We start from the raw sequence: 11,420 nt of genomic DNA, 5'->3' as shown, positions 1-11,420 counted from the left end.
GCACAAGGAAACAGATGCCCAGACAGGGTGTGTGACTTGCCTGGAGCCACACAACAAGGTAGTGACAGGGCTAAGATTTGGACACAGAGTTCTGGACTTCCAGGCTAGAGGACATCCTCTTTCCCTCAGAGGAGGCATTTGTGGTTAAGCAAAGGAGGTCACGGTGTTTTAATGCTGTCCCAAAGGGAAAAGGCAGGGAGGAGCAAAGCAGAGGGATACTACAGACTCGTGGTTCCCGCCTCCCATCCCCTTTTAATTGTGTTAAAAACACAAAATATAGAAATTCACCCCCTTAACTATTTTTAAGTGTAGAGTTCACTCGTGTTAAGTATCTTCACATTGTTGCACAACAGAGGTTTTTCATCTTGCAACACTGAAACGCTATGCATACTCACCAAAACTGCTCCCCCTCCACCTCCTCCAACCCAAGTAACCACCTTTCCACTCTGTTTTGACGATTTTGATGACTTCAGATATTTCGTCTGAGTGGAATCTACAGTATTTGTCCTTTTCCCCAACACTTTTTTTTTTATCTGTGTCTTACACTGTTCACAGGCACAACACCCTCCCATTAGTAACAGCTCCAGTTACACAGAAAAAGGGGGGGAGAGATGGCTGCAAATGCTCACACAGCCGAATCTTGGGTGGGGATACATGCGGAGTTGGCAAAAGCCCTCTAGAAGTCCTGGTGCTGTCCCCCGCCCCAAGAATGTGCCCTCCTTGCCGAGAATCACCGCCGTGGATGGAAAGAGAGCCCCCCCCAAAAGCACTGGAGGCAGAGCAGACTCAGGCACAAGATTTATTGAGCACCCAGTACTATTTGTGCAGAGTACCAGGCAAAACACTGGAAGGGAATACAGTGGGGGTTTAGCAGCTACTGTCACTGGCCTCATGAATATGACATTTTAACCGAATGGAGGAGCTAGCTGTTAAGCACACACAAACCTGTGTAACTAACCACATGGATGCATGCTCTGTGCATTCATCACTACACGTTTATAGTGAGAGATCACCGCAGTAACGAGGGTGAGGAAGCCACTGGGACACATGGTGTGACAAGATTAAAGATACATTCAAGTTGTAACTTGCCACTCTGCCGACGAGTGGAAGCTACCAGAAGACACTAGAAAATACCAGAAACTAGGTGAATCTATTTTCTTAACTCTATGGTCATTGTATTTCAAATTCAAATTGGTAATCCACTTTGGCATAAAATAAAGGCAGCTGACTCAACAAAATACTAGCATAGATTTATGTTTTTAATTTAAGAGTCCTAGCTGGTTTGCTCAATGGTTATAGCATCGCCCAGCAGACTGAAGGGTCCCAGGTTCGATTCCTGACATGGGCATTTACCTCTGTTGCAGGCTAGGTCCCCAGCCCTCGGGTGCGTGTGGGAGGCAACCAATTGATGCGTCTCACATCGATGTATATCTCTCTCTGTCTCTTCCCTCCCATTCTCTCTAAAAAATCAATGGGAAAAATACCCTCAGGTGAGGATTAAAAAATAAATAAATAAATTTAACAGTAAAATCAGCCTGTTGATACTACCATTCCCAAAGGTCAGGCACAGGTTCAGAAAGTTAATAGTATTTTTCTTATTTTATTTTTAAAAAGCTTTTATTGCATGAAAGACCTTCCAAGAAATTTAGTGAAGGGGGTATTTTATTGGTCTATATCTGGGAAATCTTGTTTATATTTTTATGTGAGTCAAAAATTACTTTATAGGAATGTGTTTAGTGCATGGGACCTGAATACTTCCACTAAAAAATATTTTAGCATGAGTACTTTATCTGAAATTAGAATTTAATCAGACATTTTGTATTTTTATTTGCTAAATCTAGCAACCTATTCTTAGGTTATTACACCGTTGGAAATTCCAGAGTTTCCCAAGAATGGGGGGGGGGGGGTCATTTATCTTCATTTATATGCTAACACTGTCAGAGGGGAAAGCTTCTTCTAGTAGAAAAATTGTAGATTTTGTAGGATTTACTCAAATATTGTAGACATTTTCAATTTCTTACTCCTTTTATAATTACCATTTTAGCAGCTGAATTTTTACTTTGAAATCTTTAAGATGACTGGTTATGAATATTAACATTCTATTGCAGTCTGAGGAATAGAAAAACGAACATCTGACTTGAAAAGTCTCCTATAATAAATAGTTACATCCTCCAATTTCTTGTCCATTAGTATGTGACCACCCCCCAAAAAAAACAAATGGTGACACTCCTATCTTCTTAAATTAGACAACGTCCCTACCCCCATTCATTATCATTCTTGCCATTCTCCTCCCCTTTCTCTCTTCCACAGTGATTTTTTTTTCAATAATTGAAACCACTGGCCCTTGTGTGCTATGAAGTAACATGTCAGGCCCCATGAAAACAAGAAAAAGAAAAAAAAAACTCACTTGTTAGATGCTCAGAACCATGGAAGCTATAGCTTGCTTTGTGTTTTGTTTTGTTTTACCTACGCTGGCATGTAAACTTGTTTTAGTCAAAAATGCTTGTTAATTTATTTAAGCAGACAGGACAATGTTGCCCCCACCCCCCAAAAGAAAGAAGTGCTGGTAGGCTGGACTGACACATTCTAGTCTAGAAAGGCATTTCTTGTTATCTAAATGTAGAGCTCACATCTTTATCTTTTGAGATTTGTAAATTGGAGAAGAGAGATTTCAACACTGATTTTGCAAAGACAAGACGATCACACGAAACTCCAACTGTTGCACAGAAATGTAAAATTATAACACTGCTGAATTCCAGCATCCATATACTTTTCTTTTTTAAACACACACCAAAGAATATACTTATATATAAAGAACATATATGTTCAGTGTACACATGTATGTAAAATCAATACAATTATTAGCAAATGGGTAGATTGCACTTAAAGGCATAGGCAGCTTCGACAGTCAAAAGCTATTTTGTTAACGGAGTCCAAGGATGCCAGTTTTTATTCTGGGCCCGACTACGCGTGTCTCCACGCTGGGCCAGGCACGCGGAGCATACAACTCTCCTTCGTAACCTGGAGGTCTTTCTGGAACAGAGGAAGTGCCAGATGAGTAAGAAAAATTAATTTGAGGCAAAAAAGCCACGGGGCTTACTATCACCATGTGAAAGTGGAGTTAAGCAATAGATAGCATTAACATGGACAAAAATTCTACGCGCCTTCTGGCACTCACCACTCCTTATCGCAGAGTACCATTTGATCCAGCTGCTTTGCCTGGTATTCTCTGTTCACTTGGGAAACAGGAATTCCAAATTCCGTCTCTGAGACAGTTTCTTGTGCTATTCTGATGATGGCACACACTTAGGCCTCTGCACGTCCTAGACCTAGACAGACCTCAAGAAGATAAAGTCACGCTGCTCTCTTACTACAGAAAACAGCCAGGGGAGGGGTTGCTCCCTCTTCCCTTCTGTGGTCACGATGAGGGGGTGACTAGAGAACGCACATGAGGAATAGACTCCCCAGGGGCAAAGCAGCCACCCCAACTCATCAGCAGAGGCTAGAAGTGTGTCACATGAGTGAGAGCCCACCTTCGATAGCCTAGAATCTTCTAAAGCTCAGGAGGCCCCCTCCCCCCGCAGGTGCAGGCTGGCAATTACATTGGCAGCATGAACCCTGCTGGACTCAGTGCCCCGCCTGCTGAGGTTTCCTCCTGGGGATGTTAGGGAAAATGTCCTGCCTTGAACTCAAGAAAACAAGCCAGGGCCCCATCCCAGCACCAGGAGGCAGGATGAGGAGCAACCATGGCTAGTTCCCCCTGGACTGGAGCCTCCCTTCTCTCTCACTGCCTGCCTCCTGTTGGCTCCTGCTTTCTTCTCCTCTCCCTCCCTCAGCACCCCTGCTTCCTTCTGCCCTCAGGGGGCATTGCCCCCCATGTGGCTGTAGGAGTACCTGGACAGAGATGCACCCGTGGTTCTGCCCTCCTCCTCCCCCGCCTCTCCCCGCGCCCCCGGGGGCCCCGGGTGCGGGCAGCAGGGGAAGGTGGCCAGGAAGCCCAGCCGGAAGCGCTTGTTCATGAAGCAGTAGATGATGGGGTTGACGCAGGAGGACGTGTAGGACAGCAGGAGGATGAAGGAGATGGGCGTCCCCGAGAGCTGGCGCTCGGCCGAGGCCGGGTCGTAGGCGCGCCAGGCGTTGGCGCTGAAGATGGGCATCCAGCACAGGAAGAAGAGCGCCACGATGACCATGAGCATGCGGATCACCCGCTTCTTGGCCAGCAGGTTGGTGGCGGAGCCGCTGCTGCGGATGCGGCTGGCCCCGCGGCCGCTGGCGACGGACAGGCGCTGCAGCTCCAGCTGCCGGCGGGGCTGCAGCCTCTGCAGGTAGCAGCCGTCGCTGTCCTCGTACCTGCCGCTGCTGCTGCCGGTGCTCGCCTTCCTCTCTGCGTGGGCAAGGACGCCGCTTATTGCTCAGGTCGGGCCATGCCGCCCAGCGGCCCAGCACCCCCTCCAACAAGGGGGCCAATCAAACTTGAACGGAAGGATGGGGCAGGCAACATGGGCCAGCATTGATCTATACTACCTTTTCCTACCAATGAGAAGCCACTTAAAACTAATACAACAACGTATGCGATATATGACATACTAGTCCATAATATACAAAATAAAACAGCATTTTATATAGGTAGATTCTAAGGCTTAAAAACAACCTAAGAGGCAGGGCCGGCATGGCTCAGTGGTTGAGCATAGACCTATGAGCCAGGAGGTCACAGTTGGATTCCTGGTCAGGGCACATGCCTGGGTTGTGGGCTCCATCCCCAGTGGGGAGCGTGCAGGAGACAGCCTATCAATGATCTCTCTCATCACTGATGTTTCTCTCTCTCTTTCCCTCTCCCTTCCTCTCTGAGTCAATAAAAATATATTTTAAAAAATGATTGAAGAATGAATATTCACACGCTTGTCCTTCTTTCCCGGGCTCCTTGGTGGAAAGGTTGTTGCTCACTTGCTAAGCCTCCAGACTGCTTTCACATGAGGAATCTAGACAGTGAGCAACAATCAACGAAAACCAAAGAGGCCGGAGAGACCAAGTCACACACGAGGGAAAGAGCGAGGCGAAGAGGTGGAGTGAGCAAGGGGAAAAGTTATGACAGCAAAGGTGTTGGGGTGAATTCCAGTGCATAGTGGGTTGTAATGGATGGGGACAGGGTGAGGCTTGGTGGCAACTCCTATGGGACAGTGAAGGGAGGGGACAGGCTGGAGGACTGGGGTTACAATGAGCTGTAGTGGCTGAAGGGGGTCCTTTTGAATACGACATTACAGAAAGTCTGGGACATGTGGGCCACGGCTTTCCATTGGGGGCTGTGTGTATTATCTCCTGTTATTCCACTCGGCGCCCTTGGGAGAGGAATGATTTCCCCATTGCTCAGATGAGGAAGCAGAGATGCTCATCTTGAGACTGACCATGGGGATGTCTAGTTAAGTTACAGAAAGCAAGCTGTGTGATCTTTTGGCATAAACATACAGCTGCAAGACAGTTACCTCGAGCAGACTTCTTCTGGCTAGCATCAAATTTTATTCCTTGGTAAAGTTCCAAAGAGATTAATCCATACGCCACCATCATCACGATTCCAGGAATAAGAAAGAGGATGAGCAACAGGAACGTGTGCCTAATGAAATAAAAAGAAATCCAATAACCGGCAATCCAGTATTTCCAACGCAGATGGGACGAAATCAATAGGGTTCATCTCTATTCAATCTAGTCGGGGCAAACACAGTCATTACCAGCATTTCTTAGCCTTGGAAATTCCATGCCTGGAGGTTCAGTCATTAGAAGTTATTTGCTCCTTTTCTTTTTTTCTGATAAAGTCTCTTAAGAAGGACTTGTTAAATTGGAAATGTTTTGTGCCTGAGACAAGTCTACATATGAGCTTACATTCATTGAGGACTTATTAAATGTGTTACACACTAGGTAAGCATTTTCTATAGCTATTATTACATTTAATCCCATCATAATCTTTGAGGTAGGGAGTATTATAAGGCCTACTTTACAGGAAACTGAGATTTAAATAACTTGTCTCAAGTCACACAGCTAGTGGCAACGGTGGGACTCGAACCCAAGTCATATGATTCTGGAACCTGTGATCTTAAGCATATCACTATGCCATCTGTTGACTTTGTGACAACTGAATAATCACCAGCACAGGTAGGGATCATGGCAAGCCTACTTTGTTTTGCAAAATATGGCATTCTGGCTGGCGGTGGCACATTGGCACGGGGTGTGCCCACTTGGGTGCCTGGTGGGCACAGCTGTGCTTTCTCTAAACACGTTTGCTTCCTGAATGTCATGGCCTCCTCTTTTATGAGTCTGACCCCTCAGTCACTGCAGCCTGGCATGTGTAAGGTTACGTGACGAGGCCATAAAATTGTCAGAGGCTCATGGTGGCCGAGCCATTTCTCATTTCAATTGGACATGTTTTGATAAGATTTCTTTTCAAGTCCCTCTCATTTGCAACATAATTCTTGTGTGTGTGTGTGTGTGTGTGTGTGTGTGTTACTGAGTTGAAATGAAAAAAAAAAAGGAAGGCAAATAAAGCAGATTATCTCAGTTCTGAGCATTTTAAAATGTCTAGCTCCCTGCTTGTAAAACATGCTTTGAATAAGTAAGCATAATACACTGCATTTGTGTAGCCTTTTGAAAGATATTTAATGACAGTTTTATACACATGCTCTTATTGGAATCTGACAGCCGCCCGATGAGGTAGATAAAAAAGATCTGTATCACAAAACCCTGGTAGAGATAAAGAACTTCTACCTCAGAGAGCTTACGTAAACTTGTCCCACGTCACCCAGCAAAGAAACAGGTTTGGAATCTTGCCTTTTTATTTGCAGTCAAGTGCTCTGTACAAGTATCATCCCTGCAGCTCTAAGAAAACCACACGGGGTCTAAGACTCATCCTCACTCTATCTTTCATTCTTAGAGAATCATAGCCGCCCAATCATCAAGCCTGAACCCCCTCTAGGCGATCCGGAAACACACTGCACAGTGGACAAGCACAGAGGCTCTGGCTCAGCTAGGCTGAGGACTGAACAGTTTACTGAACCTCTCTGCGGCTCAGTTTCCTCATCTGTAAAATGGGGACAATAATAGTACCGAGGTTTTGAGGGGATCAATCGAATTAACATACACATGGCATTTAAAACGGAGCACTGCGTGTCTGCTATCACTGTTGTCCTAGAAAGAGGTTAGAATGATTCTTCTCCAAATGTTTTCAGGAAACTGACCCCCCCCCCGCCCCCCACCCCAGGCACTCTGGACAATACATCTGAGTTTTTATAAAAACTTCAATAGTTGTACCAAACAAATGGACACCTGGTAACCTTACCAGAACTGCTGCATCACGTCACTGGGCAGTAAGAAGCGGCACATGTTCGCCGTCAGGTTGTTGTTTTTGGTAAAAGGCACCAAGTTGCTATAAACTGGGTACGGAGTCATGATGGTAAAGGAGAGGCACCAGGTAGCAGCAATCACCTTCAAAGCGTGGGATTTCGTCTGCCAGACCCGGGACTGCAAGGGTTTGCAAATCGCACCGTATCTCTCCAGAGATATGGCGACCAGATTAAAAGTGGATACACTCACAGACGTGCCTGGGGAGGAACAAAGCGGTCGGTTTTGTCGGCTCTGAAATCCAACGTTTATTTGCACATTTGCTTAAGCATATCTGCTCTGCATGGGTTTGCTATCAAAGGAAATTGCTCCGAGAGTAAAGCAATCTCATATATGTATATGTTTTCTTTGAAAAATGGTCTATTCCCAGCTTCGTTCCAAAAACGATCGAAGGAAGCAAGTAAAGAAATGTATTTGCAAATACACCTTATTGCCAAATGCTCAGATAAGTACATCGGACCTTGATTACAACCTCACTTTTTCTCAGGATGACTGTGCTCATTAATTAATAACCAGGTGAACGAAACATGTTCCTATGCCATAGAGGAGACTTTGGAGTAACCCACAGAAAAGCTCTCATTTTGAGCACCATTTGCCTAGTGAAGTTGACCTGATCACCCGGATTCTCAAGGACTGTGACCCCAAAAGGTCACTGAGCTAAGGGCATTAAAACTCTTTCTGAAAATTTCTAGTACAGACTATTTATAGGAGTGAAACATTCTAAATTTCAAAATGTAGTTTGTGGAAAATAAACCCCACCCATGATAAAAAAGGTGAAGAGGAAAAATTCCATCCTGTAACTACAGGTTTCTCTGCATGGAAGTCTAGCATCTTCCTTCTTGTTCTTCTTGCTTTTTTGTATGCTTTGTTTTTCTGTATTCTGTAGAATAAGTATGTAACATAATTGAGAAAGACATCAAAACAACTCATTTAAGATGATGTATGGAAGTAGAGTCAAAAAAGCTTAATTTCCCTTAACTTTGGTGTTTTGTGTGCGTCTACTTTATTATAATGTTGTATCCCCTTAAAGTTCCCTTCATTCTTCACCCATGAATTCTGTCACTTCTTCTGATTATATCTTACGGTGATATACTAAACCTAAGACTTTATCTGAGTTTGGGAGCAGAAGTTCTTAGCCTGAGGACATAAATTATTCCTCTGAGACCATGTATAAAAAAATGTTCCTTTTCTAGGGAGAATATGCATAGTATTTCTTAGAGACTTAAAGAAAACTGTAATAACCATGAAATAAAAACTCATGTTCTGAGACCAGCTTTGCTGTGCTTCCCTGGACCTAAGGAGGCGATGCCATTTGGAGTAGAGAGGATAGCCCAAACTCCTCAGCGTGATGGGACCACAGCGACTGTAGACCCACCCTCCCTTTTTGACGACATATCGTAGGAGCTGGATGCCTGTTGGCTGCCAGCAATAGCACTGAAGGGAACTCAAATGAAGGGGAGATTTGTAGTGACTGAAATCACAAGTCCCAGAACACCATTACACTATTGCAAGCACTTGCAGCATTATCTTGCTTTTCATTTTAGCTATGTTTAAAGACATTATTGATTGAGGCGAAAGTCACATAACGTAAAATTAACCATTTTGTGGCGCTTAGCAAATTTTAGATTTCCTTTTATGTATTCTGGCTTAAGATTCTTAAATAATATTATCATAAGCCTAAGGAACCATGGGATGCTAGTTATCATGATTCCTTCATTGTTTAATTGCTCTGAGGGTAAAGCAGCCTATTTTTATTTTCGAGGACTTGGACACCCACGGCATTTTCCTGGGCATTGGTCTATGCCACACAGGCCAGGAATTCCTCAAACTCTCCTTACTGCTGGATCCCGCTTCCTCAGGGGGGAGAAACCCAGGCTTTTAAAGCTTCCGGTCATGGAAGTCTGTCCATTTCCCGCCTCTCCTCTTCCTCCAAACTAGAGCTCAGAACAGGCCAGGGACAACCCAGTTGTGCAGACAAGGGGACGGAGAGACATGACTCTGTGCAGCTCCAGGAGAGCCACAGCGGCGGGCAGTGTGCTCATACCTGTGGGGTGCCTGCTGATCCGGGTTCAAATCCCAGCTCTGCGGCTCACCGCCTGTGTGTCCGTGGGCCCATTATTAACCTCTCTGTGCCTCTGCTCCCTCTTCTGGGGGACAGCGAAAATTAACTGTGTTTAGGGTGTTTGGTTTATACAATGAGATCATGGAAGTAAAGGCACTTAGCATAACATCAGGTGCATAACAAGAACTACAAAATATTAGCTCTTGTGACTTTTATCCTGCTCCTCCTCATCAACATTTTGATTGGCACAGGCATGGAGCTGCATATCTCAGGGTCGGCTTAGTGACCCCACAGCCCCCACGAGCAAATTCAACTCATCGTCTAGATGTGGAGGCCGTGCTTTCTGGGGAACCGGCTGGGAAGTGAGTCCTGAGCAGGGCACCCAGCGCTGTGATGACCGGGGTTTCACACAGCCCCTGTTCCCTGGCAAAGTCAGAGCAGCAAAGGCAAGAACCCTCCTCCCCCTCCTCGCCACCCCAAACCATGCTTGGGGCTGGGTAGAGCTCAGGCTACAATCAACAGCTTCCAGAAAGTGAGCGAGCAGCTTGCACCTCTTTTTCTAACAGAAACAAGCAAAACGAACCTCTTCCATGGCTTCTTATCAACTTATCCCACTCCAAGAAAATGACCTCAGAAACATACACTTAGGAGGGACTTCTGGGGAGTGGTGAGGCCCGAGCCACCCTGAAGCCAGCACCTGTGACCTCGCACACAGCCCGCACAGCCGGCTGTTCTGTCTTTCACGCTCAGCAGGGCCCCTCCGCTGAGGCTGTCAGGGGTTTGGGAAGCTCTGGGGCCCAGGGGGGTCAGGGGCGAGCGCCAGAGATGGCCCCCCCGACCCCCCACAGCCACTCACCCATGAAGTAGGCGGTGGTCTTGCAGACGGCGCTGCCGAAGATGAAATCCTTGAGCAGGTTGGGGATGAGGTTGAAAGGCATGCAGAAGAGGCAGAGCATGAGGTCGCTGACGGCCAGGGACAGCAGGAAGATGTTGGTGACGGTCCTCATCCTCTTGTTCCGAATCAGCACCGTGATGACCAGGGTGTTCCCCAGCACGCTGAGCAGGAATATCAGGGAATACAAGAGAATCTGCACAGCCGGCTGCCACTCTGCAGGGGGGAGCAGGGACAAGACGGAGAGATGGAGGTGATCAGAGCAGAATGTTAAAACCTCAGCACATGCTTATTTCCTCCTGATCCCCACCGCCCCCCCCCCCCCCACACACAGGGGTGTGATCATTGAACCCAAGGATCCCCATACTGACAATGTTCTGCAGAGACAACCTGGGGGGTGGGGGTGGGGGTGGGGAGGGGGAGGAGGCGAGCAGAGTGATTCTGCTGCTTCCTAAAGGTTGGTTTGTGCAAGGATCACTCAGAGAACCACTTTTTCTTAAGAACAAAGCTCCCCAGGGAGAAGGGATGGCTTTCTTTCCGAGCCGCTGAGCGTTAATCACTTCTTCACGCCGGATTTGCCCCAAGAAAAGGGGACAGCTGGCTCCTGACAGCACCTTTTCTGTGACGCTGGTAAGTTGGAGCGTCTACACTGGCTCGCTGGCACTGCCTTCAGCGCCTCCTCCCACTGCTTTTGTTCCCCCAAGTCCTGGCCGTTAATCCCACTCTCCTGACTGAGGGCAACAGAGAATATCTGACTCTGTTCTGCTTTCTGATCTCTTAGCCAAACTTCTGCCCAGACGACTTTTCCCAGCCCTGCCTCAGGGAGACGTGGTCCTGCTCTCTCTGCCAGCCTCGCCTTTTGCTGATCTCTCCCTCTCCGTTCGAGTTTTCTGAATTAAAAGGAGAGTCTCTGCCGCCTACCTTTGGACGGACGGGGCCGATCCAAGCAGAAAAGCGTCTCATTATCGATGCCTAGTTCGCAGGGCACAGTGATGTTGCTCCCATTCACCAGGAAGCTGTCGATCGCATCCATCCTTGCCTGCTGCTCTCCACCCAGTGCTGGCGAGCCGGTGAATTGCT

At 46.7% G+C, this 11,420-nt stretch overlaps 1 protein-coding gene across 1 annotated transcript; it reads right to left on the bottom strand.

Moving 5' to 3' along the window:
- Nucleotides 1-3,857: 3,857 nt before the first annotated feature.
- On the bottom strand, nucleotides 3,858-11,373 carry CCKAR (cholecystokinin A receptor; the record flags this gene model as incomplete). The annotated part of the gene is made up of 5 exons (XM_081100213.1): nucleotides 3,858-4,384; nucleotides 5,481-5,608; nucleotides 7,325-7,586; nucleotides 10,305-10,556; nucleotides 11,262-11,373. The coding sequence occupies 5 exons, from the start codon at nucleotides 11,371-11,373 to the stop codon at nucleotides 3,858-3,860; spliced, it is 1,281 nt and encodes a 426-aa protein (XP_080956339.1).
- Nucleotides 11,374-11,420: the final 47 nt, after the last annotated feature.

Source organism: Myotis nattereri (assembly GCF_964212035.1).
Source record: "Myotis nattereri genome assembly, chromosome: 1".
Classification (NCBI taxonomy): Eukaryota; Metazoa; Chordata; class Mammalia; order Chiroptera; family Vespertilionidae; genus Myotis; species Myotis nattereri.
The sequence above is the reverse complement of the archived record's forward strand: the minus strand, read 5'-3'. Positions and strand labels throughout refer to the sequence as shown.